We start from the raw sequence: 27,900 nt of genomic DNA, 5'->3' as shown, positions 1-27,900 counted from the left end.
AACTATTTTTTTAAAATAAATAACCTTTTAATATAAATTACTATAAATATACTTATCCATATGGGGTACTAATGCTGGTCTACATACAACCCATAGTAGTTTCATTATATTATATTATATTGCCTTCACATTTGACCTGAAGTTCCAGTCCAGTCCAGCTGGGGGCAGTAAAGGCGGCTGCTGATCTGCTAATAAAATCTACGAAGAAGAAAACCTGTGTCTTCCGGTACTATCAGATTTAAGAGCCCCGGCGCGAAACATTTATTTTGGTGACGCGACAGTAAATAAAGGTAAGAAAACTAATAAACAACCAACACAAACATTTAAATACACTTTTAATCAGTTTCCGGTGCACGACTAAGTGGTAGGAAGTGAGACTCTGGGTTTTTAACTGTGTTCGCTGCCCTGATGGAAGCTAATAGCTAACTTCCGGGAAGTCAGTACAACGTGAATGTGTTTTGGTTTTGAGTGAAAAAGCCACGTTAAGGTTTCTGAATAACACAAATTAAATAAATACACGTCTCATTTTGGGTCTTGACAACAAAAGAATTACGATAAGTGACGCACTATTAGCAATACATCCTAAGTCCTGTTTGTTTACATGTTGTTTACGCTCAGTTAGGAGCTTTTTAACGGCTTTTTAAAGTGTTTTTTGTCATTAAGACCAAAACCTTTATTCAGTCTTACTTCAAAGATACAATAAGTTTTACATTCTAACTTATTAATCGTTTATATCTAATTCTTATGAACATTTTCATCGCCCAGCCTTAATTCATACAAATGGTATCATCTATGAACATTTATAGATAAACCTATTGAATGTTTGTCTGTCAGTGTTTTCTATTTATTCAATAACGGCTCATCTCATTAACTTGTGTTTATTGTTGAGGACCCAAGGAAGTACAGAACTGACCATGAATCATTATAGATGAGTCACAGTTTCCTCCTTAAGGGCAGCACAGCACCTTACACACAATAAAACATTATATATCTGTTGCAAAATGTGCCAAAATCAATCTGAGGTAGATAAAAAACTACAAGATCTGCTCTCCAGAAAACTGAACCTGCTTTTATCAGACCCATTTTCAATGAGCAATGCAGCCATTCAGGTCTCTGAGGTCTTTACTGAAGGAATGAAACATGCAGGGTTTGATGAGCTAGTCATTCAAAAACATAGAGAACTTGTATAGTGATAATTCGAGTACAATAACTTAAGAAGAAGTTTTCTTTTCCTTGTTTTCTCCCAGACATTTCTGATGTGTACAACGGGGGACAATGGAGTAATAATAATTCTCAGTGATGATGAGGAGGAGGATGAAGAACACGACGTATCATGCAGTGAAGCCTCGGTTGTCATAGTGGAGGTGGAGGATATCAAGAAGAATGGTAACCACTTTGTTCAGCTTGATCATGTGTTAAGATCGGAGTTTAAAGATGCCCATCAGCGACTCCTCCTCCTTTTTCAGATGTTGCGTTATCGCAAGCTGCTCTGGACGAAGACCTGGTCGTCACGTTCTCCCGCCGCGCGGAGGTGCTGCCTCACGCCCGCTACGACTGTGCCATTCATCCTTTCACGTGAGCAAATTGGTAAACAGACTTAGTGAAATACTGCCCCCCCCAGTATACGATGATAACCCTGCTTCTCTTCTGTCCTGCTCAGGGCTACAGATTGTGAGGTCGGTTCTCCTGTGGCCAGTAACCAGCTAATATGTGATCAGTGCTTCTGCTACATCTGTGACAAGCTGGCATCAGTGGTATGTGGTGATGTAGTCTGTAAAGATGCTTGATCTGTTGCAACAGTGATACTGATATGGCTTCATATGGTTGTACTCTACTCATTACTGGTGGACTTGACCATCTTAATAAACGTAAGGAAGGGGGGGGGCAGCTTTTTCATGAGCTAACACGGCATCTTTGGCCCATTCAGTCACGGCTAACAAAACAGAAGAGCAAACCTATAGAGGAAATGTGACTGAAAATAGTTTTTCTAGGTGTTTGTCATAAATTGCTGATGTGGTGTGTGTGTGTGTGTGTTCTTCAGTGTGTACTGTGGGTCCAGAGCGGAGTGTGTCACTGCAACAGCCACAAAAGAAGCGACTTCTGGAACAGCCAGCGGAGCACTGGACTGCTGGGAGGACTGAAGCCTTTCAACCTCACGTTGTCTGAAATAGATGGTCACCTCCGACATGCAGGTACTCGCTCACATACAGAGACTGATGTTCACATCTGGGGGAACCTGAACCTCTTGTTATTGTTTTTAATTACACGTCATTTCACTGCCATTGGATCTGTCTTCTTCTTGTTTAGAGACGCTGCTCCAGAGGTTCAAGCAAGAGCTCGCTGCACGGTTCGCTACCTTCCTGAAAGGAAGGATGTTTCAAGAATATGGTTTTAACCTTCCAAACCAGCCAGGCTTCGTCTTTGAGTGAGTGACACGGCAGATGTGTTCAAAATATCTAGGGACTTATTACAGCCATCCACCCTCAGATGATCTTACTCTGGTTATATGTAATATGTCCATTTCCTGCAGTTACACGCAAGTGTACGAGTTTGTGTCATCGTTCCTCAACCACACAGACAATCAGAACGGCAGAGCTGCGGCCATCTTGAGACTGGGAGCCGCAGAGCAATTTACTAGACATTATCAATCCTCAGGGTAAACACACACAGACACACACACAGCATTTTCTGTTCAAGATTGATGGTTTGCTTAACTTTGAATTCTGTGGGCACTAATTTGATTGTGATTGATCTGATTCTCTCCAGAGTTTACGTCTTACCATTGCCCATGGCCAATGCTTACAAGGCTAAAGTGGTGCTACTGCAGAGGTAAGGACACGCCCACAGGGGGCAATCCAGCTGATTTGTCCTCACTTTTAGAGAGCTGTGATATCTCCCCTCTTCATAAACAGTCTATGGATATTCACCTGCTCCCTCTGTGTGTCTGCTTGTGTGGTTTCAGGGTGGTGGCGTCGGTGCAGAGACAGATGGTGATGGATGATTTTACTTCAGATTTCATCCAAAAGCTGCAGGAGTTTTACAAAAACATAATTTTACCAGCTGAGCTGAAAAGCATGAAGAACAGGTGTGTGTTCAGATCTCAGGGTGAGACCAGAGACCATTTATGTGTTAAATGTTTCCCCAAAGGTTACATATTTGAGCCTCTTCAGGTTTTTAATATAACTTTATGTGTGTGTGTCTGTGTGTGTGTGTGTGTGTGTGTGTGTGTGTGTGTGTGCTGCAGCCTGTGTGTTCGTCCCTGGGATGACGTCCTGCTGGTGTCGGTGCTGAAGGGACAGAATGTGTCGGGCGTCCGCAAAGACAAAGGCAAGAAGGACGTCCTGCTTGAACAGAGTCCTGTAGTTCAACTGAGAACTGAGCTGCTGCAGCGACAGCACAGGTACTCCTCCACACACACACACACACACACACACACACACACACACACACACACACACACACACACACACACACACACTTGGCCTTTAAAACCAAACTTGTCTGTGTTGTGTCTGCAGGTACAGAGAGTTGTGTCGCTACCTACGAGTTGTCCAGACTGATGATCCCAAACTGTGAGTGTGAAAAACCAAAGGACCCCGATTGCTTTCCTCTAATTTAGTTGTAGAGTGAATTAAAAGTTGTATTTAATCATAACGTAAATAGTTCCTGAAAATTGTCTGTAAATTCAATTTTATTGTTTGAAATTCAAGTCCATAACAATAAGAAGACATTTTCTTTTAAGGCTAATTAGACTCGACAACAATTTGTTTCTTTTTTTACCAAATGATAATATAGAATTATTTAAGGAATAATAATAATACAGTTAAATCTATAAATGTTTAGGTTTTGGAACAATCAAACATGATCATATTGATAAAAACAATCAGTCATAGTCATGAAGTCATGAAAATAAATGACAGAGTAATTGATAATCAAAATAAATGAAATGTTTAGAAAGTAAACTATTTACAATCTCACCATCTCAATGTCTCCGACAGCGTCCAGCCGCTTCACGACCTCATGCCTTACTTCATGTGCATGGACGGAGGCTTCATCTCGGCCTGCCACAGTTTGGTGCCGTCGGTGAACCCCCCCGCCTCGAGCTTCACGCCGCTCATCTTCCTCTTTTATCTCCGCATCTTTGAAACGGCGATGGCACCGAAGCGGGCGGTCGGTCACATGACAGAGCTCTGCCACCCTGATGTCCCATGGGAGCCAATTAAAGGTCAGACTGAGCTTCATGACAACATCAACCTTTTTAACTCTAAAACACAAATCTGAGGAAATATGTTGAAGGAGATGAAGTCTAACTCCCTCCGGTCTCTTCAGGGGCTGTTGCACTGAAGCGTGCTGAGCTGGTGAAGTTTGCTCTGCGGGTTCAGAGATGCTGCTCGGCTGTCTACGCTGATGTGAGTCCACAACATTCATCACGGTTCAGTCTGAGCTTTTTTAACAAAATCCAATTGTCCTAGATGCAAACCTCAGTTTTAACACTAAAACACCAGAACATCAACTTTTTATTGCTTGAAAAAAATCCAATGTGAGGCTTCTTGTCCAAATTGAGAGACTTGGAGACAAGTGTCCAAACTTTTGTTGCTTTCAAACTGAAAAGGCTTTTTCTCTACGCACAGAAATGTAATGTTTTTATTGGATCAGGTCTCATCCTTCCACCGAGTTTTGTGGAAATCTATCGAGTAGATTTTGACCTGAAAATACATCTTTATGTTGACGTCTAATGACTTTGATGTGTTTTAGCCATTTGATGCAATTTGCATGTGCAGTTTTGTGTACTTGTTGTGCCTCAGTGATTGTGAATGTCATTGATTTGTCTTTGAGGCCACTTGAGTTCCCCCATGTGTAGGAACGCTGGTACTGCAGTTAAATTCACTTTGCCTTCGTGAGCATTTTCTGATACGTGATATTTTGTCTGATGTTTTTCCTGATTCAGTCTCAGTGTTGGCACCGTTTACTCACACTGGTCAACTCCCCCTGTGGGTCAGTCACCGCTCTGCAGGCCCCGAGCCCACAGTTTCTACACGTAGGCATTTCTGGCTCTTTTACAAGTGTCTTATTAAAAAAATTAAAATGTCCTTTTCCATTTATTTATACTGGTTTTGTTCTGACTCTCAATTTACTTCAGGAAGCAAAGGATGTTGTGATTTCGATACTGCTGAAGCCGCCCGGGACAAATATACAGATCCCACGTTTCTTTCAGGAGGTGAGTGTCTGTGTGTGTGTTTGTTTGTGTGTAGATGTACACATGAGTTTTCAAACTAATGGTAACAAGCTGTTAGTAAATGTGTGTTTTTGTTTTGACAGGTTTACCCAGATCAGGCCTTGTTGCTGCTGGCTACAGGAGCGTTAGGGTTGAGAATCCTCAGTGCTGCTCTGACTCCAGCTCTCCCTGTTCTCAACGCATTCCAGGTATTTTACTTTTCTATCGTCAACGTCACATCCTGTTTGTGGACAAAACGTCTCTGATTAAACATTTTCCCAATTTCTCACATTTTAAATTAAGGACACAAATGGTATCACAGGATTTATCACTTATTGCACTTTGCTTTTCTGAGAGGTTAACGTGAAACTTAGTGATTTAACATCAGAGTGAGAAAAACATCAGAATTAACTATTGTGTTAAATCCAGCAGTTTTTGTAAAATACTGCAAAGTAACAAATAAACAGACCGGAGTGAGATCATCACCTCACGGATGAAATCCCTTAAAGTCTTTGTCATTATGTGTTTTGTGATAATGTCTGGATGAAATGAGGATCTCAATGTTTGATGTTTTTAAACGATATGGTTTCTGTCTCTCAGGAGAACCAGTGGGCCCTCTGGTGGCTGTGGGAGAGTTTGTCCTCCAACGTAGAACGTCTCAACTCCTTCTCACAGGAGCTCACACAGGAAGTGGATAACGCCACAGGTATGTGAGCGTCCACTCATTGATATTGCTCTACAGCACCACTAATGGTGAAAAATCACTTCCTGCACACAGGCGAGCATGTAAAGTTCTCACCTGTTAATAGCGGATTCAAATTTACATATTTATACCAAGCTTCAGATGATAGATATCAAGGTCAAGGTCAACTATGGGAGAAAAACTAAAGTTTAAATTGATATGAAAATGATTCTCCATCATATGATCTTATATGATCAGTGCTGTCATGTCAGAAAATGACTCATTGCATGGTTCATAAATACATTTATTTCAATTAAACTCTGCATCCTATCGGACAATAGACACGACCAAAGGCTTATATAGTTTGAAAATTGATTTATGATGAAACGGTGGTATGATGTCATCAGGAAATCCCTATAAATACAGGAAATGACATCATATAATGTTTTGAATGGATAAGTTCTACAATCAATAACCTTAGAGACATGATCTGCAGTTTATTCAGAAAAAACATTCGGTTGTCAGCATACGCCACGTGATTATTACAAAGTTTAAAAAAAGTTACCTGATTACCTGCTGAGGATATATAAACAGAACGCACACACTGCCCCTTTGATGCTTTTCAAGAAAACAGCTGCTCTGAGATGAAAACAGCTGCATCACAAACCATCTCTTTGTTCCTGTTTCTGACAGGTGGGGATAGTTCATTTTCCTTTCTCCGCGCTATCATACTCACTCTGTCTTCTTCAGCACGGAACTGGGACCAGTGAGTCTTATTCATTTTAAACCACAAACTTCCAGCTGTAGAGTTTTTACCATTTCCCTTTTTAAAGGGGATCCTAAGAGATGTTAAGCTCTGATCTGTCGCCCCTTTTCCCCTCCATGTCCTCTCCTGGTGTGGTGGTGATCAGCACCTACTGTAAGTTGTCACATGGGGTGATCCTTCACCGTGGACCTGCTGTGGCTCTGATCTGTGACTCTGTGTCTGTGTGTTTGTCCTGCAGGCAGCGCAGCAGCAGTTAATCTCGTCTCTTCCCAAGAGAAGGACCAGTCCGAGTGTTAACTGTGAGTCCCTCATCAGCTGCTCTTTCATCAGTTTGGTTTATTTAAAGAAAAGTGTGATGTTTCTTTATTTTACTGGAGGATGATATATATATGTTTTGAATCAGACTGTAAATTTTGGCATCCTGTGGAGTTCTTTATTTTATGCCTTCACAACAGCGACACCCAGTGGCTGGAGGTATTATATATTATGGGTTGTCCGTCCGTACAGTTAGGGACTTTAAGATGAACTGATTAGAATTTGGTGGTTAAAGATTAAAGGTCTAATTAGTCCATTTAAAAAAGGACTAATCAAACTATTTTTTTTAAAAAAAAATGACAGACTCAATTTTTTTGGGTTCTTTTAGAAATTAACCATCAGATTAACTGTTCGTGAAAAGAATCATGAGTTGCAGCTTTAAGTGAAGTTTGTGTCTAATCTGTTTTTAATTGGTGTCGGTGCAGATACAATCAATCAGGTTCAATAACTGCATCAGAAACATCAGTTCTTTAATAAATACAATCAATTAGTCAGTTAATCATTCAGCACTAGTTTTGATTCAGGGTTTCAAAATACTCTCTGAGTGGATGTGTCAATATATTATTCCCTCTTCAGTGTGAATCCTCTCACATCAATATATTATAACATACCTATTTGCTTTGTCTTCGCAGATTGTCCTGATTGCACATCACTACGCCTCAACATCGTGGAATCGCCACAGAGTCGAGCACTGAGAGATTTACACATCACACAGAATAAACCTGTAAAGACCAGGTAGTGTCGGCATAATGAAGAGAACAATATCTTCACTGTAAATTACATTATTAACACCTCAGAGACACTATATTCTACCTTATTCTTTAATAATCTACTTTCCAGTCTGATCTGAGCAGGATCAAAAAAGTTGAATTCTGCTCTGTGGGATTTTGTTCTATTTGAACTGAATTATGTTTACTTCCTGGAAATACTTTTAGATATTCACTATTTTATTGAGACATTTATGTAACTGTAAATAAAAAAAAAGAGAACACCTTTATGAATCACACGAGTCGAAAGAGAAGACGAATTCTGTCTCTGGGTTATTGTTTAACATTTTGAAATTCCAGTGTAAAAAATGATGTGATATATTTTCAGGGAATATATAAAAACACGTTAAAGGACAAGTGGTGGAAGTTTTCAGATTTATTTTACTGCATTAAAAGTGTAGAAATGTAAATGATCTGAGAATTAACTAAAGCTTTCAACATAAATGTATTTCCCTGCACGTGGTGGAGGATTAATATTAAGTATCATAACATGGAATTATCTCTCAAACCTCAACTATTAAAAGTAAAATTCACCAAACTGCACATTGATTAACTGAGGACCTGAATATTTCAGAAATAAGAGAACATTTAATTTACCGTATTTGTTATTAGAGTACTTTATATTGCTCTGATACTTTTTCTGAGTATTTCTTCCACCACTGCCAATTATTGAAATTAAACTGTAAAAATGTAATTTAAACTTCTTTACCAACAGGTAGAGTTGAACCATAAACTGTATTTAAAGATGGACAACTCGAAAAGACAAAAATAAAGCCTGGGTTCATGATTGCCCCCTAGTGGATAGCTGCAGTATAAACAAACTGAAAAGTCAAACATTAAACATTAAATATCTTTTTTTTTCTCGAAGAGGGTTTGTGTCATCATGATTGACCCTAACCCTTCTGGAGAGCGAGAGGAAGTGCAGATGAGTCGTCCATCTTTATAAACAGAATCAAAGTCAAAGCTTCAGTTCATATCAAACTGCAGCTCCACCGTTTCAATACTGAATATCCATCATCTACCGGCCTCCGTGGGAATCTGCCTTCAGATCGGTCCTGGTTTAAAAGTTGCACAGTGCACATATACGTGGCTCAATTGTCAGTTCACATGTTAAACCTACATTTTAAAAACACACTTCAATAAAACATAAAACCTTCGGGTGCTGGAGATGTGGCGGCTGCCAGCGGGTGAAAGGTTTCTGTGCCTGAGAGACACTAGTGCACTAATGTACAGTAAACAGATACATGATGGAGCAGGAAGCATGTAAACACACCAACATGCAAACGTTGTGTGTGATTGTTTTGTCTTCACCTCTTCACAGTGTCAGAGGATGTGAAACCTTCAGCATCGGATCAAATTACACAGAAATCAGTGCGTTTAGTTTCGGGGGTTCTCCAGTCGGTGGATTTCATGTTGTGTACGTGTTCCTGTGAAGCTGCACCGCGCTGTAAGAGAATCTTAAGACCGGGGGTCCACGTCCCGCGTGGCGCTGCTTGATGAGCTCGGACAGGAAGTTCATCACTCTCACATCCTGTTCACTGCTGCACGGTCCTTCAGTGGAGAGACGGCGTGAGGCAGGACGGAACGTGTGCAGCAGAGCCTGCTTCACCAGCGCCGCCAGGCAGCTCTCCAGGTGCAGCAGGTAGGTGACGCCGCGGCTGATGCCACTGTGAGGATCGGTCATTCTGCTGATGAGGGAGCCGGAGTAGGACGGACAGCGCAGCGTCCTCTGGTCCAGGTCCAGCAGAGCCAGGTAACGACTGTAGCGGCTCAGGGAGTGGATGATGCTGGACGAGGAGCTGGAGGGGGATCTGGTGCAGGGGGACAGGAGGAGCACACCTTTAAAGGCTGGTTGTGTATTAAAGGCAACATTTAAAGCTGAAATAGTTTATTTTGTTCTTGTGGCTGTTTGTCAATTTCCTTTATATCCTCTCATTGAGACTCCTGACTGTCATCTGAAGATTCACTGCAACTGCTTTCCTGTTATTTCAAACATTTGTCACATCAACAATACCTCAGTCATAACAGCAAAAAGTCCTTTTTGGCAAGTTGTCTTCAAAGTAAAAGCACAACATTGGTTTCGTTGCTGCTGTGCTTTATATTGAGCTGAATTATAGAGCTTTTAATTTTGAAAAGATTTAAACTTCTGAAATAGCAGCCAATGCAATGTAGGAAAAAATAACAATTCAGTGAAACATTCAAACTTATATACAAACTACACAGGTGAACGAAAATAAAGACGATAACATCTTCATTGCAGATAAACCAGGTCTGATAATCACAGGTTAATTCATTCTGCACCTTAGACTATAAAAAGAGCTGTACAATAAAAAGTGTTTGAGAAGACGACATTACAAACAGGCAGGTCTAGAAGTATTTCAATATTAATGAGGATTGTATTTTTCATCCTGCGCCCTATGTTTATGTAAATGAATGGTCAGCAGTGGCTTTGATCTAATCTTATGGGTACTGTATAGATACTGAAGGATTGGCCGGTGACCGTCGGGGGGGGGGGGGGGGGGGGTGTCGTGGTACCTGTGTATCCCGATCAGTCTCCAGGTGAGCAGGTCGGTCAGTTGAAGGGGCGTGGTCAGACACGGCGTCACGGCGTTCCTGTCAGGCGCCGGCAGGAAGAGACTCAGAGCGTCCACCAGCTTCCTCACCAGGCCCTCGTCCCCCCCGAGGACAACCAGCGGCCGGCCGCTCAAGAGGCAGAACACGGCGTGATGGGAGAAGGAGTAGTGCTTCACGAACCTCAGGGCTCGGAGACCGGCCTTCCTCCTCCTCCTGTCTGAGCGGGGGTGGATGTGGATATGCTGAGTGGGGGAGGGGGGGTCCGAGGAGCCCGTGAAGCTGGTGCAGTCTGACGCTTCGTCGATGCTCGGCACCCGGAGGGGAGCGCGGGGGGGGGGACCAGTGGTCAGCCTCCGCCGGGGCCACGGGGGGGGCATGGTTCACAAGGAGGTCCATCCACTGGACCATCTGATGGACTTTGGACGAGTTGGACATCGGCTCCACTGCTTCATGGACTGTGAAGTAGAAAGAGTTTTGTTATATCATGTTAACACTGGAGCTGTGTCCTCTGGCAACTTTCAAATGAGACTGAGTCGAATTACATTAAAACTTAATTGTTTTATCATCGCTCGCTGTTAAAAACTCAAATAAACTCTCATGAAAAACCCTTTTTAGTATAAAGGCAACAAGATATAGAGGAATCATCTTATTATAAATGCAAAACAACAGCCACACTATGATGTATGCCTCCTCCTCCTCCTCCTCCTCCTCCTCCTTGTTGGAGGTTTACCGGGAACCTCCAACCCAGAGGAGTCCCCTCGGTCGACCCAGAACTCAACTGGAGGAACTACGCACAAGGGAACTGAGCGACTTGAGAAGATAACGGGACAAGAAATGGTGGTGAAGACAACAACTCCCATGATCCTACGCTGCCCAAACTAGGTCTCCTGTTAGTGTTTTGATTGAGAAACCCCTAGAGGCGGAAATACGTATTGCGCATTGTGAAAAAATGGCTTATTAACGAGCAGGAACAGGATCAATGTCTGGAAATGTCAAGATCTTCACTAAAAAGATCTGTGTAATCTGAGTAGATTATTATTTTAACCCATAAAAGTTTAAGATGGCTCTTTATTGATGAATTCTGAATCAGATGTTTTCATCACCTTGCAGCTCATTGGATGTTTTCTCAGTTCTCTCGTCTTCGTGCTCTTGATTCTTCTTCCAGCTCTCGACTGGCTCCTCTTTGACCTCCACGCCATCACCGACAGTTAATTCCTTTAGAGGCTCGTCTTCATCTTCATCACCTTCCTCTCTCCGAGCAAACTGATCGTTTCCATGTCCACGTCCTTCACCGGCCACATTCAGGATCTTCTCCTCAGGCCTGCGCTCTGTCAGCGTCTCCTCCTCCTCCTCCTCCTCGTCCTCGAAGCCGTTGCTCAGAGGCTGCTGCTCCGCCTCCTCCTCTGTGATGGCGGTGAGGTCGTCGGGGAAGATGGACTCGGTGGTGCTCAGGACCTCGATGCTGTCCTCGCTGTTGGCCCGTCTGGCGTACGCCCGCACGCGTCTGGCGCCGGTGTCGACCGGGACTCGCCTGAGGGGGGGGTCCATCAGCATGACCACGGTTTCTGCTGAGGAGAGGAAACTGTGAGATGCTTCTGCTGGAGGCATACACCGGAATACATCTATTATATTTAGATTTGTTTAATTAATCAGTTGATCATTTAGAGTCAGACTAGAACTGCTCATTTTCAAATTAAACGTTTAGTTTGAACAAAACAGAAAAGATTCACGAAAACCTATGATGATAACATTAAAGTCAAAGAAATGTCACATTTTGGAAAACTGGACCCAGTAAATATAATAAATGACAGTCTATAAATTATTAAATCTGTAGGTGAAAACTGAAGATGGGTCCAGACAAAAGGGCAAATCTAGGTATTTGTTATCACTTTATTTAACCAAATTTGCCTCAAACCCCATTCCGGTTTTAATGCCGCCGAGGTGACGATTGTGCCTGATGGTGCAAATACTACACATACCAAGGAAGGTATTGGAAGCACTCTGCCGACATCTAGTGGTCGGAGTGGAAAACACATACTAGCCCCTTGGGACTGTGCAGCAAAGTTATTTCGAGGTATTAAGCTGTATTTGAAATACTGTGATGATTGAACAGCAATGATGTACAGAAACATATGTTTTTGTTGTTCAATTTCAATCGAAAGCAGCATCAATCTACATACCAGAGACAGGAAAATTTGTTAAATTAAGGTTACGCCCCATATGCCTAATGTCGCTAATTTGCCTCATACCTTAATTTTATATCTACTGTATATGCTATACTGAAATTAACAATCTCCAATTAACTTAGCATCTGTATGATAGCCAAAAACACAAATAATATTGTTTTATATAATTGGAAATTAATTCAGGCATTAAGGGGTAAACATTGTCCCCATTTACCCACTGAATCATCCATAGAGAAAGTAAATCTGACCTAAATGGGGAAGTGATATCAATGCAGATTTAAATATGGTTACAGAAGGGGACTGTTGGAGGAAACATGTGTTTCTAGTTCCTGTTTCTAGTTTCTTGTTTTGTTATTGCACTTTTTGTTATTCCTGATTTTTGAGTTTGTGAAAATGTGGCTTGAATCTAAGGAGACTGATGAACCCCGGGGAAGGCTTGTGCTCGACTGAGTGACTTTCTCATTGCTCCCAGAATCCAGAAATATAAATTATGAATTGTTATCAGATTTGTTTGTTTGATGAATAATTCCAGCAGCTGTCTGATGATCTGAATCTGTTGCACGAACCTCTGCTGTCGGCTCCATCCACGTCGTGCTGCGTCCGGTACGACTTCTCGGTGCCGAGCACCTCGATGCTGTCGCTGCTGCTCACGCTTCCTGCCATCTCTGTCACAACGCCGGGGTCAGAGGTCAGCGTCCCTCCGGCCTCCAGCTTGATGGGGATCTCCTCCACGCAGGAGTAGAAAGAGTCCAGGCTCATGGGTTCAGAGCCGGTCGCCCTGGCGCCGCTCTGACTCGCCCTCGGCAGCTCCTCCACCTCCTCCTCCTCCTCCTCTTCGTTCTCGGTGCTCCAGGAGTCAAACAGGAAGTTGGTGAGCGCGAGCTTCCTGGACAGGGAACGCGAGACCCGGACGGTTCGCAGGACGCTCCTGTCGCCCCGGAGGCGGCGCTCCGTGTCCGCCAGCTGCTCCTTCGTCAGCGACAGGAAGTAGTCGTTGCAGAGCTCCTGCAGGGGCTTCAGTTCCTGCTCCGACCTGCAGGGGGGGCGGGTGGCCGTGGGGGGGCTCCGCTCAGTGGGCGGCAGGGCAGTGGGATCAGTGAGGGAGTCGGCGGGGTCGTAGGGCAGGAAGTCAGGTTTCTTGAGCTTCCTGTTTGGGTAGGAGGTGACCTGGCGGAGGAGGTCTCTGTGGGTTGAGATTGAACGCTCCACAGATTCTAGATCAGCGGCTTGTCCTGCGTCTCCTGTGAAGCCGTTGACAGTCGACAGGTGTTTGGTTTCCTGAAGCAGCGTCAGCCTCACGTACCTGCAGCAGAGAGTTTGATTTAGTCAACAGTCTTAAAGAGGGATGATCTAGTTTCCAGACATTTGCACTAACTAACATCAGCTGTGTGAACTTCCTCCTGATCTTACTCGAGCTCCTGTAGTTTCCTCTGCAGCTCCATGGAGAACGCCTGCCTGTTCCCCGTCTTAAGGCTGTCCGACGCCCGGGAGAAGCACGAGGACAGTTCGGCGAAGTTCTCCATCAGCTTGTCCAGGTCGGAGCACACGTAGGCCATGCAGAAGGGCCGCACCATGCCCCGGGCCTCCAGGTCGTACAGGGTCAGGTGGTGCACGTACGCAAAGGCGTCCTCGGCCGAGTCTCCCAGGATCACCTCGGAGTCCTCGCTGAAGTTGAGGCGGGGGCCGGGGGAGGCGTGGGAGGCGTGGACGGGGCCGGACGCCTGGTAGTCCACGGACATGATGCGGACGGAGAAGTGGTTGAGGTCGAAGGAGCCGATGACTCTGGGGTCGTCCGGTATCGTCAGCACGGGCTTCGGACCCACCTGAACACAAAGAAGAGGTTTGAATGATAAACATCACAAATATGTTCATCTTAAATCCTCTATTTAACTCTTAAGTCCTTTGCAAATGCTTCTTATGATGCTTTTACAATTTGACATAGCTATATATTAATAGTATTAATTATTTATACATATATTGTAATATAGAATTACTCAGCCAAGGAGCTTATGTGTTTGTCTGTTTGTTTGTTAGCAGGATCACATGAAAACTAAGTAAACAAATTAAACTTTAAAGAGGGATGGGGTTAAACTTTGTTCTGATCCAGGAAGTTTCTTTTCACTTTCTTTAACATTGTGAGAAGAGTTTTCCTACACTTTCATTGATTTCTCAGAGGATAATTCATGGATCTTGATTTAAAAAATATTTATTATATTTACGAGTGTGTGTCATTTGGTGCAGATCCTCCCAAAAAATATAGATATAGTCAATTTGGCCGTTTTTTGTCTTGTTTTAGTTATATAACCAATGTAAAGCTCTTTTATTTCCCTCTCTGTTGAAACGTTCTTTAGAAATTCAATCAATTAACCATTATTTCAACAGACCTTCTTTATAACTGAGCAGATTAAAGAAAGAACACATTCCAAGAGGTCAGGAAAACACAAACGTGCCAAATAACAAACTCAAGAGCAAAAGGAAAAAGGCCTCATGAATAGATACAGAACATTAAGTTTAATATAAAGCAAAATAATCAATTTAAACAAGAACAGCTAGTAAGATAAGGTGAGATTCAAAACCTTAATTGTCCTGAGGATGAAAATGAGTTGAGTTTTAGATTCACCTCGATGTTGTTAGATGTTTGCAAACCTGGATGAACCGAGCTCAGGAACACAGGGTTTATAATTATTATCAGACAGCAGTGATGTGATGTCAGAGGCTTAAAGACCCATAAGGTCTGAATAGATAAATAAAACACATTGAGGGACATCCAACCTGCATGTAACTCACAATGAGGAGTGCTGCACTCGTCACCAGTAATGAATCTGAAAAGTTAAAAACTGTGTCCAACAGGTTCAATAAACTGTAAAGTTCAATTTACTAATTTTACTTTAAATGAAGGATTTTTTACCTTCAAATTAGTTTTTTACATAGCTGTATTGATACTTTAACATACTTATACACTAAAAATGATGTGTATTTATGTATTTCAATAAGAATTATATTTGTATAGCTCATATTCACAAATCACAGGTTGTCTAGTAGATCTTAGAGTAAAACTACCAGAAAAACATTAACGGGGGGAAATAATGTGTATTTCAATGACATGAACATTTTATTTCACAAGTTCAATGTAAAGAGTCATATTTAATGTTGAGCTGCTGAATAAATCAAATAAATTGAGTTAATTGATTAAATCAAATTACAATCATACAAAAATATATACACATGACAAACACAAGTATGACTTTAACTGAATTTAATCAAATCAGTCAAATAATTCGATTTATTCACATTAAATCTGACCCTTTACATTGAACTTGTGTTATAAAGCAACATGGAAATTTAGAACGTCATTGAAATACATCGTTTAGGATTATAAACAGTTCTCCCGGCACAGACGCAGCACAGACAGACGCAGCACAGACAGTCCCACCTGCTCGGAGAACTCCGCCACCAGGATGAAGTCCCGTTGGAAGAGAGCGGCGGAGCTCCAGGGGTGTGAGGGAGGCAGCAGCGGGACGGAGAGATCCTCCGGCGGCCCCCCAAACCCCTGGTCCTCGTCCCCTTCCCCGAAGCCCTCGGAGCTGGTGAACGCCAGGAGGTCCGGTGACCCGATCATCTTTCACACGGGCCGGAGGAGGTGGAGGAGGAGGAGGGTCGACCCATGGAGGATCACAGCCGAGAAACAGGAGGGCTGGCTCGGGGTGCGCGTCCCGGTGTCCCCCGGCCTTCAGCGGATCGGACCGGACACAACAACCGGGCAGTTAGAAACGTGATAACTTCACGGATCCTGAAGCTGCAACATGTTAAAAACTTATTCTAAACTTTCCTGTCAACAACAACAACAACAACATCAAAAAGTCCCGTTAACAAGCGTCGTGTTCGGGGAGAACCTGGCGGAGAAGTGAGCGCCTCCTGCGGGCAGCGGTCCCTCAGTCACACGGTGTCTCCGGGTTTCTCTTCCTCTTCCTCCACGATCCAGCTTCCACATTCATCTAGGATCGGTTGTGTTTCACCCGCGAGGTGAACCCTCGTCACCCGGATTCAGCCATGTGACACACGCCGGGGCCGGTACCCGCCCGCCCGGGCGGCGTCTCCGCACAAAACAAGCTGGAGTTAATCTGGACTTCTGCTCAGCACTTTCAAAGTAAAACCTTTTTATTTGGGGAATATCCGCTTGTGAATACTCTCAAATTGCAGTTTAGAAGATACACGTTACTACTAATAATACTACTGAGGGCTGGCCAGTAAAACTGTTTCATTTGTGTTGTGTGAACGCAGTTATAACCTCAAACTTATAACATGTTTATAAGACAAATTTAGCATCTTCTTAAAAATCTCTTCTTACAGGAATAGTTCAACAAAAAATTTGAGATTCACTCATTATCTGCTCACCATCAGCATACTGGTGAGTAGATAAATTAATTTACATTTTTGGGTGAACTATCCCTTTAAAGCAGGGCCCCCCAAAGTCCCTCTGAAGGCTGCACAGTTCAGAAGCTCAGTGCAACTTGAGCAGCAAAAGCTTACAGCTCAGTGACCCCCCCCCGGTGTGATACAACAGCCACCCATTTGAAAGCGGGGCCTTGGGGGGGGGGGGGTGAACTGAACCACCACCTGCCTACAGGAAAAACATAAAGAGCAGGAATGTGATGATGACCAGTGAGTCATCATCACATGTTAGTGCCCAGCTGATGGTGGTAGTGATCAGCCGATTACACAACTGAAAGTCATATGACATGAGTTTAAAACCCTTCCTGGTGAATGAACGTGAGCACGACTCTCCTCAGACCAAGTCCCCGGGTGTTTCACACATCATCTGCTGAACAAAAGTAAAATAGGAGCAACTGAGCGAGAATCAAAAGGGGTTTTGTTTTTTATTTTCAGTTTCAAATCACAGAAAATCTCTCTTACATCCACAACGAAGAAAACACAAACGCCCCCCCCCCCACACTTTCATTCTGTCTTTAAAAGCAACGGCTTAAAATCATTAGGCAACTTTAATCATAAGTTAAAGGGCTAGTTCACCCAAACATTATTGGCAGACTGGACATTAAACGAGCCAAAAATACTGCACACTTCAATCCCAAGTATGAAAATATACACGCTTGAGTTAGATAAGCCCAACTCTGAACAGTTAAATAAGTGCAGCGACACCTGATGGATTTCAGCAGTTCATTCTTTTTCTGCATAGTTATAATCTATTAAAGGAGATTCAGGAAAACGAAGCAGAGCGAGCGCTATGAATGAGAGGGAGAGTTAAACTACCCCCCCCCTCCCGCTGTAAAAGTACTGAGCTGTATGTGGCCATGTTGACCATCTCTTACTCCCTGTGAAGAATAATAATGACACAGGCCTAGCTGTGGGATGTGTGTGTGTGTGTGTGTGTAGTCATATTCACACACGCCACAAAGCATCATTACCTCCACCAGGCATTGGTTTGTATTAATAAAAAACGACAGAACGTATTTCCATGAAACTTGGTAGAAGGATGGGACAAGGCCCAGGAAAGAACCCCGTAAATTTTGGCATGGGTCCAGACATTTGTTGAATTCTGAATGGATCTCCTGCTGCTTTAAAGGTTCAGTGTGTAGAACTCAGTGACATCTAGTGGTGATGGTGCACATAGCAGCTGATTACCCCTCATCTGACCCTCCCCTTCCAAACATGAGAACCTGTGGAAACCTTCAACTGTCGAAAATACTAAAAAAGTGATAGTTTTTCCAGTTTCGACGACTGTAAAAAAAAAACATGGCGGCCTCCGTAGAGCGGACCCGCTCCTGATGTAAATACAAAGTGTTTAAATATAAAAGGACTCATTCTAGAGTAGAGAAAACAACCAGAGAAAACATGACTAGGATTTTTTGATATTCCATTTCTACCAATATATCACTTTCAACTAAATCTTACACACTGGACCTTTAAAGACAGATTTGACCCATTTAAGGAAGGAAGTGTTGATGCTGTGGCTACAGACAAATCAATGCATGGACACTGATGAGTGTGAAAATACGTTCGGTTCATTGTGTAGTGCATCACTCAGGATGTTAATACCACATCTGACTGAGTTCTATGAATGACTGTGTGTGGCTGGATTAAATCTGAGGTGAGTGTTGGGCCTTGGCGGAGTTGTGCGTTCTACTGAGACCCATTCTGGTAACACTTGATAAACACTTCCTCAGCTCCTTTCCTTGGCACATTTCCTTTACTTGACTAACACTTTCGCTTCTGCAGCCTCCTTATTGCCTCTCGTCCGGTCAGTCCATGGTACCTGCCATTTTCTTATTGCAACTGTTCCCTCTTCCCTTCCATTAACACCGGATGAGGAAGCTCCACAAGCCGAGATCGCAGTGGGAATAAAATGTCTCTGCCTTGAACCAAACGTCGAGGATGAGGAAAGATTAACTTCCCGACGTCTGTGTGTCAAGTAAAGTGTGTGTGTGTGTGCAGCTCGGTCATATGAGCAGGATTTCCGGCTCTGACACGGCGCAGTAGAGCATGAAGCCCACCTGGTCCACCTGGTCCTCTGACAAGCCGCTCAGCAGATTGACAGCTGGTTTGAAGTAGCTGTGTAACGCCCCTTGCTCGAGGTAGCCAATCAGCTCGGTGATGCACTGCTGGAATCTTACATGCAGGCTGGATTCGCTCCAGTCGCTTTCACCGTCACTGAGGTGCAGGATGAGATTGGCCAGTGGGGCAGCTCGGAGCGGTCGCAGGGCCGGGTTCAGTCTGCACACCGCCTTCAGGATCTGTAGTGCGTGTCTGCGGCGTCCGTCGTCTGCGGCGTCGAGTTGTGCCAGACGCTGAGTTTCCCACGGGTAGAGCGACAGGTGCCAGGCGTTGACCCAGGGGGAGGTGAGCTCGGGCTGGGCAGTCAGGACAACGTCCTCCTGCCTCAGCAGAGGCAACATGGAGATGAACAAGGGGGGATCACTGGTCTCCACTCCCTCGTCATCACGAAGCCTAAAGGATTAAAGCAGAAAGGTTTATTTGAAAGGTGAAAATTACAACACACAAACATGGATTTTCTACTTGTATTCCTATGTAACTGTGGCAAATTGTTTATTATCACTCTGAACAATCAACATGAAGGAAAACAAAGAATTACTTCCAACATCCTGTAAATTCAGTGCGTTCAAAGAATAGGCTGCAGACCATTAGAGACAATGGGAAGGTTGTTACTCATCACCACCTACAGATTCTTACCAGTGATACTTTGCCTCCTTGCTGATGACTTTTCAGATTTAAAGCAAAGGTACTTTAAATAAACTGTGGCTCATTTCCAACACACTCACCGGATCTCCAGCCTCGGGTCCGGTCCTCCCGGTACTGGTCTGATGAGACAGTACATCACGCTGCTGATGGACGGCCAGTTTATAGTTTCCAGGACAGCTTTACTCAACATGTTCCCAACAGCTTCTGCAGACAGGTAACCACCCACCAGGTGCCTACAAGACAAGGGGAGAGAAGGCTTTCAGAGAAAATACACATTTTCCAATGATGTTTCTGTTTCATGCCTTTACTAGAGAGAGAGAGAGAGAGAGATTATCTTGTGTGCAGGGATGGCAATGCTAGATGACCCTACAGTAGTCGAAAAGGAGCATGAGCAGACCCAGCAATGACTCTGTACAAAAAAAATTGGATTCGGACAGCCTTGTTGAAGTCAATGAGCAGCGTTGGGACATGTGCCCTTTAGCCTGATTGAAGACCGGATGTGTCGCAGCATCCCACCCATCTCAGGAATGCTTGCTCTCTAAATGAGGCCAACTAGAAGGGCACGGATAGGTGAGAGAAAAACAGGGTTAAGTGTCCCACCCAGGAGACGGACACCACATGGTCAGAGAAGGACAGCAGCTCATCTGTCATCCAGCCTTGGTCGAGGTGAGAGATGAGGCGACACTTTCATTGATCATTTAAGAGGAAATCAGCGCACTCCAGAGTTTGATGAAATCTCGGTGGATTCATCTCTGTCATTTTAAAAATATCGATTGGATTCTATGTTGATGTAAAAAGTATTGATCACCTGTCCCAGTAGCTCCGTCCTCTGGGGAAATATTCCAGATTAACCCGGCGGACCATCCAGTGCAGAGGGTGTGTGATCAGAGTCTCCTCCCCCGGGATGAGCCGCCACAGAGAGGGTTCCAGCTGCAGAGGCATGAGCAGGCACACATGGTCTGCAGTGACCACCTAAACACACACAGAGAAACAAACTCAGCTGGCAATCGTTTTACATCTCACCAAAGAAAACCCCTGAGGTGCAAAGCTTAAAATTAAAATCAGCAGAACATTTTTTTCCATGTACCTGAAGGTCGTCCACCAGAGAACCTCCGAGCCTCATTTCCCCCAGCGGCATGTCGGGGTGACGGCTGTGCAGGAAGCCCTGGATCTCCGTGCAGATGTCCAGAGCCAGAGCCTGAGCTCTCTGGACCTCATGTGGAGTGAGCGCTGCCCTCGTCTGATAGTACTGCTGCAGGCGCTCCTACACATGGTTAATCAATGATTCAGAAGATGAAGAGTCTTGACAGAACAAATCAGTCGCTGGGACAATCTTGACTGTCTGTCTGTACAGAAGCAAATCATTCACTCTAAAGCTTTTCGGCAAGAAAAATCTAATTTTCTGCTTTGTTTCAACTGTTCTGCACCGTGTCCTAAGTTCCACAGATGCCAAATAGGAAACAGTGATGTGCAACAGTTCGTAAAAGATCATCTGCTTTAGCTTCATTCAAAGGCAAATCACATTGTTTCAATTACCCTGTTATGTCCAGTTATGCATTTGCAGCCGCTCTACCACCATTTACTGAGCATATGATTTCATGTTGCTGTTATAGAACAACCCACTGTGGCTCTTCTTGTGTGGATGTTCTGCCCACGAACACAAAGCTGTTTCATGCTTGTTTGATTTCTTCCATATAGTCAGTGCACACGCTCACATCGTATTTTGATGATTCAGGCCTCTAGGGACTCAGTGCAGCCTAAGCAGTGAATAACAATGTGCATCCCCTAAGCACTGCGCTTTAAAAAACATGTTACACATGCATAAATGAATGAGCCAACACTGAGCGGGGCTGTCAGAGCAGCTGTTGGGACTGAATGCATAATGTGTCTCTTCAAGAGCTCGGAGCTGAAATGTCAGGAGTACCTGCAGAGTGAGGACACACAGCTGGAGCCTCTTGGACTTGGACTCAGGTTTGGACATCTGAGGCTGCTGGTTCAGGTCACCTGTGTTAGAGAAAGGTTAGAGCAGCTGTCAAGTCACATCAGAGGGTTTCCGAGGAAGATTAGAATAATGAAATGGGAAGTTTAGTATTTGTGATGTCTTATTTGAGTCATCCTACTACCTTTCTGTTGTCTCACTGCCTTGGTAACATGTTTCTTCACCACGCCCTCGATGCCCTTCCTGATCGTCTCGGGTGAAGCCGAGCTCAGCTCCTCCCAGCTCTCAGCCAACTTCTGCTCCACCTTCTCATCATCGGCTGCACGGCCTGCGCGCTCTATCAGCTGAACACAAACAAACACGCATCGTCACAGTCACGCAGTCGTGCATGACAGCGCAGTGATAATGCCCTGCACTAATACAGAGCACAGTGCACACAGACAGATCACTTCAGCCTCATGGAACTTCAGACTGAGCAAGTTTTTTTTTGCATATTTGACAAACTGCTGACAACATTCTGACGTGTTGTATTTTCTGAGGCCAGGCAGCAGTTTATCTCAGAATATACATAAATCTACTTGTTGGAGAACTTTTAAGTACAGTCAGCGTTTTGCTGCATTAATTTTATTTGTCCACTTCAAAGTGATGTGAGCTGATATGACTTATATCACATGGTCTAATCATGAGTCAGCCTCAGCTGTTAATCATGATGTTTTACCTTATTATTCTAGAATCAAATTAATAATTAAAACCAAACTCATTTGATAAATTAACACTTGAACAAACATCAGCGTGATAAAAACTACATAAAATGAAAAAAATCATTCTTGACATAAAAAGATTTGACTAACATGGAGGAGGTGGGGTTTATGAGCTATACTGCAGCCAGCCACCAGGGGGCAATCGAGACACTTTGGCTTCACTTATGAGTCATATCATCCATCTTCACCTAAAGTCAGTGGCACAGAGCTGCTGTGTAACTAGTCAGAGGATAATGTATTTATCATTATTAAAGTAAAGGGCTGTGGAAGAAAACAAATTTATAAATATATATGTACTATATAATATTGATTGATTATATTTAAGCAGGAACAGTAAGCACATGACAAATGAAAATAAAGAAAAATAACTTTCTTCTGAGTCTGAATTCATCTAATGATTCAAGTCTCGTCTAAAATACATAGATGTTTTTTATCCCGTATTCCCAAGACTTAAGAACATGAACGACCCAGACGTGCTCCTGACAACCTGAGAGACACTCACCCGTTTCACTGCCAGTGTAGCGATTCCCAGCACGGCAGCTCCCCCAATTCCCAGAACCAGCCGAGCATTGGACAGCAGGAAGTCAATCACCATGCCAATCCCATCCTCCCCTCGCCTCCGACTCCCCTGGAAGTTCATTGCTTCCTTTCTTTGTGGTTACCCTTGGGAAGAGAGAATGCATAAATTGAGGCGAGCAGAAATAACAGGAGACACGACAGTCAGGTGGAGGTGAGATAGAGTCTACCTGCTGCATTTTGTATCTCTAGTATCATTGCATGCAACTAAATTAATGTTATGAAGGCAGAATAAACCATGAGACGATTTTAAATATTACATTTTCTCACCAGCAGAATATTAACATATTTACATACAGGTAAAAATTCAAGGACATATTTGGATAAATAAGTCAAAGATATGTAACAAATGCAAATTCCTTTATAGTCGGAACAAGGAATCACTGAATAGTTTGATAAAAGAGAAATTTGAATGCTTCATTTTCACCAACTCTAGACTCAACTGAACATCTATGAGGAGATTATTAGATTAAAGAGATAAATAAATTTGACTTGAACTTGATGGTGAGAACAATTTTTCCCACCATTCATGACTCCCTCAACAAGCTGCAGTTCTGGGAAACCGCCCACTAAGCTGTGGTGTTTTCAATGGCTTTACCCAGGGTGCATCTGGGGTCATATTATAAAATCGTGTTTTTGAAAACAAGAAGCTCACAGGATGATTAGACATGCATTCCTCTGATTAAACAAAAAGGGGCCTGTTGGAATGTTTCTCTTGGCTGCGTGTTGGAGAAGCTCCAGCTGAATATGTGGTTTGTCTTTTAGCAGATCCAATGACTGTACAACAGGATTAAAAACCACAGGTGTAATTAATGGCATTACCGATGGTTACAGCTTCTGTTCCAGTGTTTCTGACTCAGCCACATGGAACACAGCCAATCGTTAATGTTATTTATTAAAGTTTGGAGTTTGTCTCAGAGGCCGAATCAAAATGTCCGTGGTTGCAAAAGCCTATAGTTAGAATGGACACCTGTCTGAGCAGATGGACGCTGATCAGGCAATATGTCTCTGCAACGTTGTTCCTAACTTTAGGGGAAACATTCTAGTTTGATCCGAATCGACAACAGTGAACTCTTGGAGCAGACCCACGCAGTGTGAATGGAGTATGTGTGATTCATGCTGGTTCTTTGATTTTGCAGAACACTGAACATGTGTGTGAAGCTCATAACGTTTCAGCTCCTGGGACCTGAGCACCAGGAATAACCACTTCAACAGACTGCATGTCCTCTCTCTCTCTGTCCTCCTCTCAGAGCAACAGGGTCCCCAGAATGGAGACACACTATTTATAGACCCAACACATGCCTGAGTCACACAGGCCGGGTCAGATTCACGACAACCTTCCTCGTGTAGTTACAACACAACTATCATCTGCAGCACGTACAGTACGCAGGCGGCATGTTCACCACCGCAGCAGAGGTCACTTTCTGTTTAATGTACATGGGCTGGCCAATAAAACAATATCACACATCACTAAATAATTTTCATCAATAGTAATACAACAAAAGTGTAATATCTTTATGTTTAAGCATTGTACTAACAGCGAGGGGGTATAAAACATAATTGCGACTGATATGAAAATGTTTGTTTTATGATATAATTTTTGGCCATTTCTACCAGCCTCATTAGTTACATTATATTCTGTGGGAGGATCCAGTGTAAGGAACGTATACGGGGGTGAGGGAAAGCTCAATGGACACTCGTCATGTGGACACATGACCCAACAATGGTTGAGCTGATTGTAGAAAATGGAGGAGCAGATACAATCAGTCAATAAGGCTGATGACCATTATTCTGTTTGTTGATTTAAGTCTCTGCAATGGTGAGGAAACATGGCGGCATTTCCAAAATGGTGTTTAAATTGTTCAATGCCAACTTAAAACACAACAAGCTGAAACAAAGTGTAGTATTCGTCAGGGCTGGATAACATGGTGAAAAAGATTTAATCATCAAACATCAAACACCAAATGATATTGATAATCATCACTGTAAAGGTCTTTTGATTTGAAAGACTCCTGCGTGAAGGTTGTGGTCTTTAACTCTTCTTGAGTAAGAATCTGAAATAGATCCTCTATGTGTTATAATCCTCAGCACAGCGCCTGCACAATGCATAAGCATTATATCAATATATATTACAATAATTATACATATTGTTTTATCGCCCAGCCCTAGTGTTAGCAGCAATCCCCCCATCGCCCCAGGTCGTTACGGTCAATTAGGGGACAGACAACTTATCTACATTACATGTCATTTTTTTTTTCTACATAAGACAATGATAATAATGATAATAAGTATTAATCAATAAGGAGGTTAGTTAGTTACAGCACTTCTCTGTCCTCACTGACGGTGGCAGCTCTGCGATACAACAACAGTGGGTTGTTACGTATGGAAACTGAGTCCACAAAACACTTTTGGAGTTTCAGGTGTAAACAGTGTTGCAGCCAAACCCAATACAAATGAAGTAAATGGTGACTGATTGTTTAAACGTATAAAACGACAACATTACATGCCTCGGTTCTGCTCCTGTGGAGTCATCCAAGTGTCCGGAAGCCCCGACATTCAAATTTGACTTAAAACAGCTTCATTTATGCCAAGTTTTGGGCCTAAATGTCGTCTGATATCCTCCTGGTTACTGCTGCAGCTCTCATCAGCCTGAGATCAGCGAGAACTGCTTTAAATCTGAATGTGTGGACTTGTGGACAGTTGGACGACACCACAGGAGCAGATTGGGGGCATGTTGTGTTGTTTTTTTTCTATTGTTTTATACGTTTGAAGAATTGGTCACTGCTTACTTCAATAGCTTTAGATTTGGCTGTAACACTGTTCACCCCTGAGACTCCAGAAGGGTTTTGTGGACTCTTCACCCCCCCACGCTCCATTTTAGTGGTGAGTAGATAATGAGTGGATTGTCAGTTTGGGGTGAGTTAGAGGATAGCTCATCTTATATTTAAACACTTCTTCCTCCTGACTGGATGTCCCACATGTATCAGCTTCACAGATTCAGTTTGAACTTTCAGCTGCTGACTTCTTTCCTCCCTGTGATGCTAACGCCTCCTCCTTCCAGTGCTTTTCCACTCAGGCTCCCAGATCAGCCCAGTAAGACATCCCAGTTAAACACAGCGACACGTGTGCGCATTCATCCAAAAGACAGAAATCTAATCTGAAGTATTTCAAACACGAAGAAGAGACGAACAGCTGTCAGTTCCTGTTAGCAGCTCACCTAGCTAGTTAGTGAAGCTAGCTAGCTGGTTAGCTGCATTAGCTGTGTGTGCTGGTTAGAAGTACTCACCACTCAGTGAGCAGAGGAATGAAACCGCCTGAATCCGAAACATCAGTTTGTTAAAATGCGTCTTTTTCGATTCGTTATCATCGATAAAACGCAACGTAACTGTCGCTCATCGGTTTAAATATAACTCAGGTAGCTATCAGCTGCTCTTCCTCTTCCTCTCCTTTGTAATTAGTGGCTTGAACTCAACGTAAAAAGTGCACGAGCGCCCCCAGCAGCCACCCCGGGAACTGCTACTATAACGTTTATTCTATTTATTCATGATAAATTCATAAAAGTTTCCTGGAAAGAACCTTGAAGTTTAGAATTATTATTATTGTTCGTTTCAAGATGGATTACTGAAAAGAAACCAGCTCCATTTAAACACCAGAGAATATTTAATAATCAGGTATTAATGGGAATTTACTCATTTATGCTGAGTTGTGTGTTTGTTCCACCACCCCCGTTTCCTCTGAATCTGAATTTAGCGAGCTTAGCAAAAAAAACTGGAAATGCACCAGCTGATCACTTATGTCAACACTAGATTAAATGGTTTCTTTCCAGGAAACATTTAAGGAGATTAGTTGGAAATAAACCAAACCCCTGTAAAATAGAGCCTTGCCAGTAATCCCTTTAAAGAAGGGGCACTTACAGTCTTGCTGCTTTTAATCAATAAATTTGTATTCCTACATATTCAAGACCTGATATGTTGTGATAGTCTCTTAAAGCTAAGGCCAAATCTACTATTAATGCTTTATATTCCTTTTTAACTCGAGACTCAAACTAAATTATGTCGTAAACTTAAGAAGTAATGTCTCCCTTTCCTTTATATTTGTTTCCTTTTTCTTTACCAGTGTTTAGTGTAAAATATCAAATTTAACTTAACTAGTACAATTTGCAAACTTTATTTCTCATGTATTACCGGTAATTAGTTTGGAGACTGTGCTGCCTCTGGTTGTGAAAATGAAAATATTTAAAAGAAGACGAAAAGTACAAACCCTTTATACATTTGATTGCAAAGATATCAACACACAAAAAGAACAGGGTGATAATATGACCCAACATGGAAGGAACATACCGCAGCAGATGTTCATCATATCAATCAACAGTTAGATTTCCATGTGGGTGAAACATCTGACTGGCGCTTCTCAGTCAAAGACAAAACAATCAAACTTCACTCAAGTGAGTGAATTCACTTTCAACTGTCGGCAAACGTGAAAACTGAGCTTTTCCACTTGAAGTGGGTCTGAACAGAGGCCGTTTATTGGTGTTATCTGTAAAGAGATGACGGGAACCGATGAACCAGTCAGAAAACCTGGGACATACCAGGGATGAAAGAGAATAAACTGTTGTTGTTGCCAAATATGTGCACGATTTGTGTTCAGCTGGATGTCTGAGATTACTCTTAACTTCATTTCTGGAGCATTAGGAAGTATGTCATCCTTCTTCATATACGGTCTATGGTCACGATTATAAAGCCGCTGCATCATTGACTAGAGAAGTTATCATGACACTGCTTGATCAGTTTAAACAAGTTACAAACTGCCTCAAATCAATGTCACATCTCACATAAACCATATGAACAAGTTACACTGATCATGTGAAGCGGGATCATATCAATTATATGTGAATCTTAATGGTT

At 43.0% G+C, this 27,900-nt stretch overlaps 3 protein-coding genes across 5 annotated transcripts; 1 reads left to right on the top strand and 2 right to left on the bottom strand.

Annotated features, from left to right (window-relative positions):
* Positions 1-179: 179 nt before the first annotated feature.
* On the top strand, positions 180-7,979 carry zgc:112980 (uncharacterized protein LOC503706 homolog). 3 transcript variants are annotated; one of them, XR_008337295.1, is made up of 20 exons: positions 180-290; positions 1,248-1,386; positions 1,467-1,575; positions 1,661-1,754; positions 2,042-2,192; positions 2,308-2,425; positions 2,531-2,656; positions 2,767-2,829; positions 2,963-3,085; positions 3,245-3,400; positions 3,519-3,572; positions 3,999-4,225; positions 4,330-4,409; positions 4,949-5,038; positions 5,141-5,218; positions 5,320-5,424; positions 5,816-5,921; positions 6,591-6,816; positions 6,902-6,962; positions 7,611-7,979. XR_008337295.1 is itself a non-coding variant. In XM_053417879.1 (20 exons), exons 2-19 carry the CDS (start codon positions 1,257-1,259, stop codon positions 6,918-6,920), a joined length of 1,902 nt encoding a protein of 633 aa, XP_053273854.1. In that variant the 5' UTR covers positions 180-290; positions 1,248-1,256; the 3' UTR covers positions 6,921-6,962; positions 7,611-7,979. The 3 variants fall into 3 exon arrangements, 2 of the variants coding, with proteins under 2 accessions (XP_053273854.1, XP_053273855.1); XM_053417879.1 differs by having other exon boundaries at positions 6,591-6,663; XM_053417880.1 differs by lacking the exon at positions 6,591-6,816.
* smcr8b (Smith-Magenis syndrome chromosome region, candidate 8b) lies at positions 7,367-16,594 on the bottom strand. Its single transcript, XM_053417878.1, is given in 7 exon segments — positions 7,367-9,556; positions 10,281-10,654; positions 10,656-10,774; positions 11,423-11,887; positions 13,072-13,808; positions 13,916-14,328; positions 15,939-16,594. Coding segments are annotated over 7 exon segments (2,697 nt in total). The 5' UTR covers positions 16,125-16,594; the 3' UTR covers positions 7,367-9,153.
* A 581-nt stretch (positions 16,595-17,175) lies between these two features.
* mief2 (mitochondrial elongation factor 2) lies at positions 17,176-26,744 on the bottom strand. Its single transcript, XM_053417881.1, has 8 exons — positions 26,283-26,744; positions 22,923-23,083; positions 21,844-22,003; positions 21,645-21,724; positions 20,808-20,984; positions 20,529-20,692; positions 19,801-19,953; positions 17,176-19,468 (listed from the first exon to the last, which is right to left on the bottom strand). Exons 2-8 carry the CDS (start codon positions 23,058-23,060, stop codon positions 18,961-18,963), a joined length of 1,380 nt encoding a protein of 459 aa, XP_053273856.1. The 5' UTR covers positions 23,061-23,083; positions 26,283-26,744; the 3' UTR covers positions 17,176-18,960.
* Positions 26,745-27,900: the final 1,156 nt, after the last annotated feature.

This window comes from Pleuronectes platessa, chromosome 3 (genome assembly GCF_947347685.1).
Source record: "Pleuronectes platessa chromosome 3, fPlePla1.1, whole genome shotgun sequence".
NCBI classification, from domain to species: domain Eukaryota; kingdom Metazoa; phylum Chordata; class Actinopteri; order Pleuronectiformes; family Pleuronectidae; genus Pleuronectes; species Pleuronectes platessa.
Note: the sequence above shows the minus strand (reverse complement) of the source record. Positions and strands in the feature narration are given on the sequence as shown.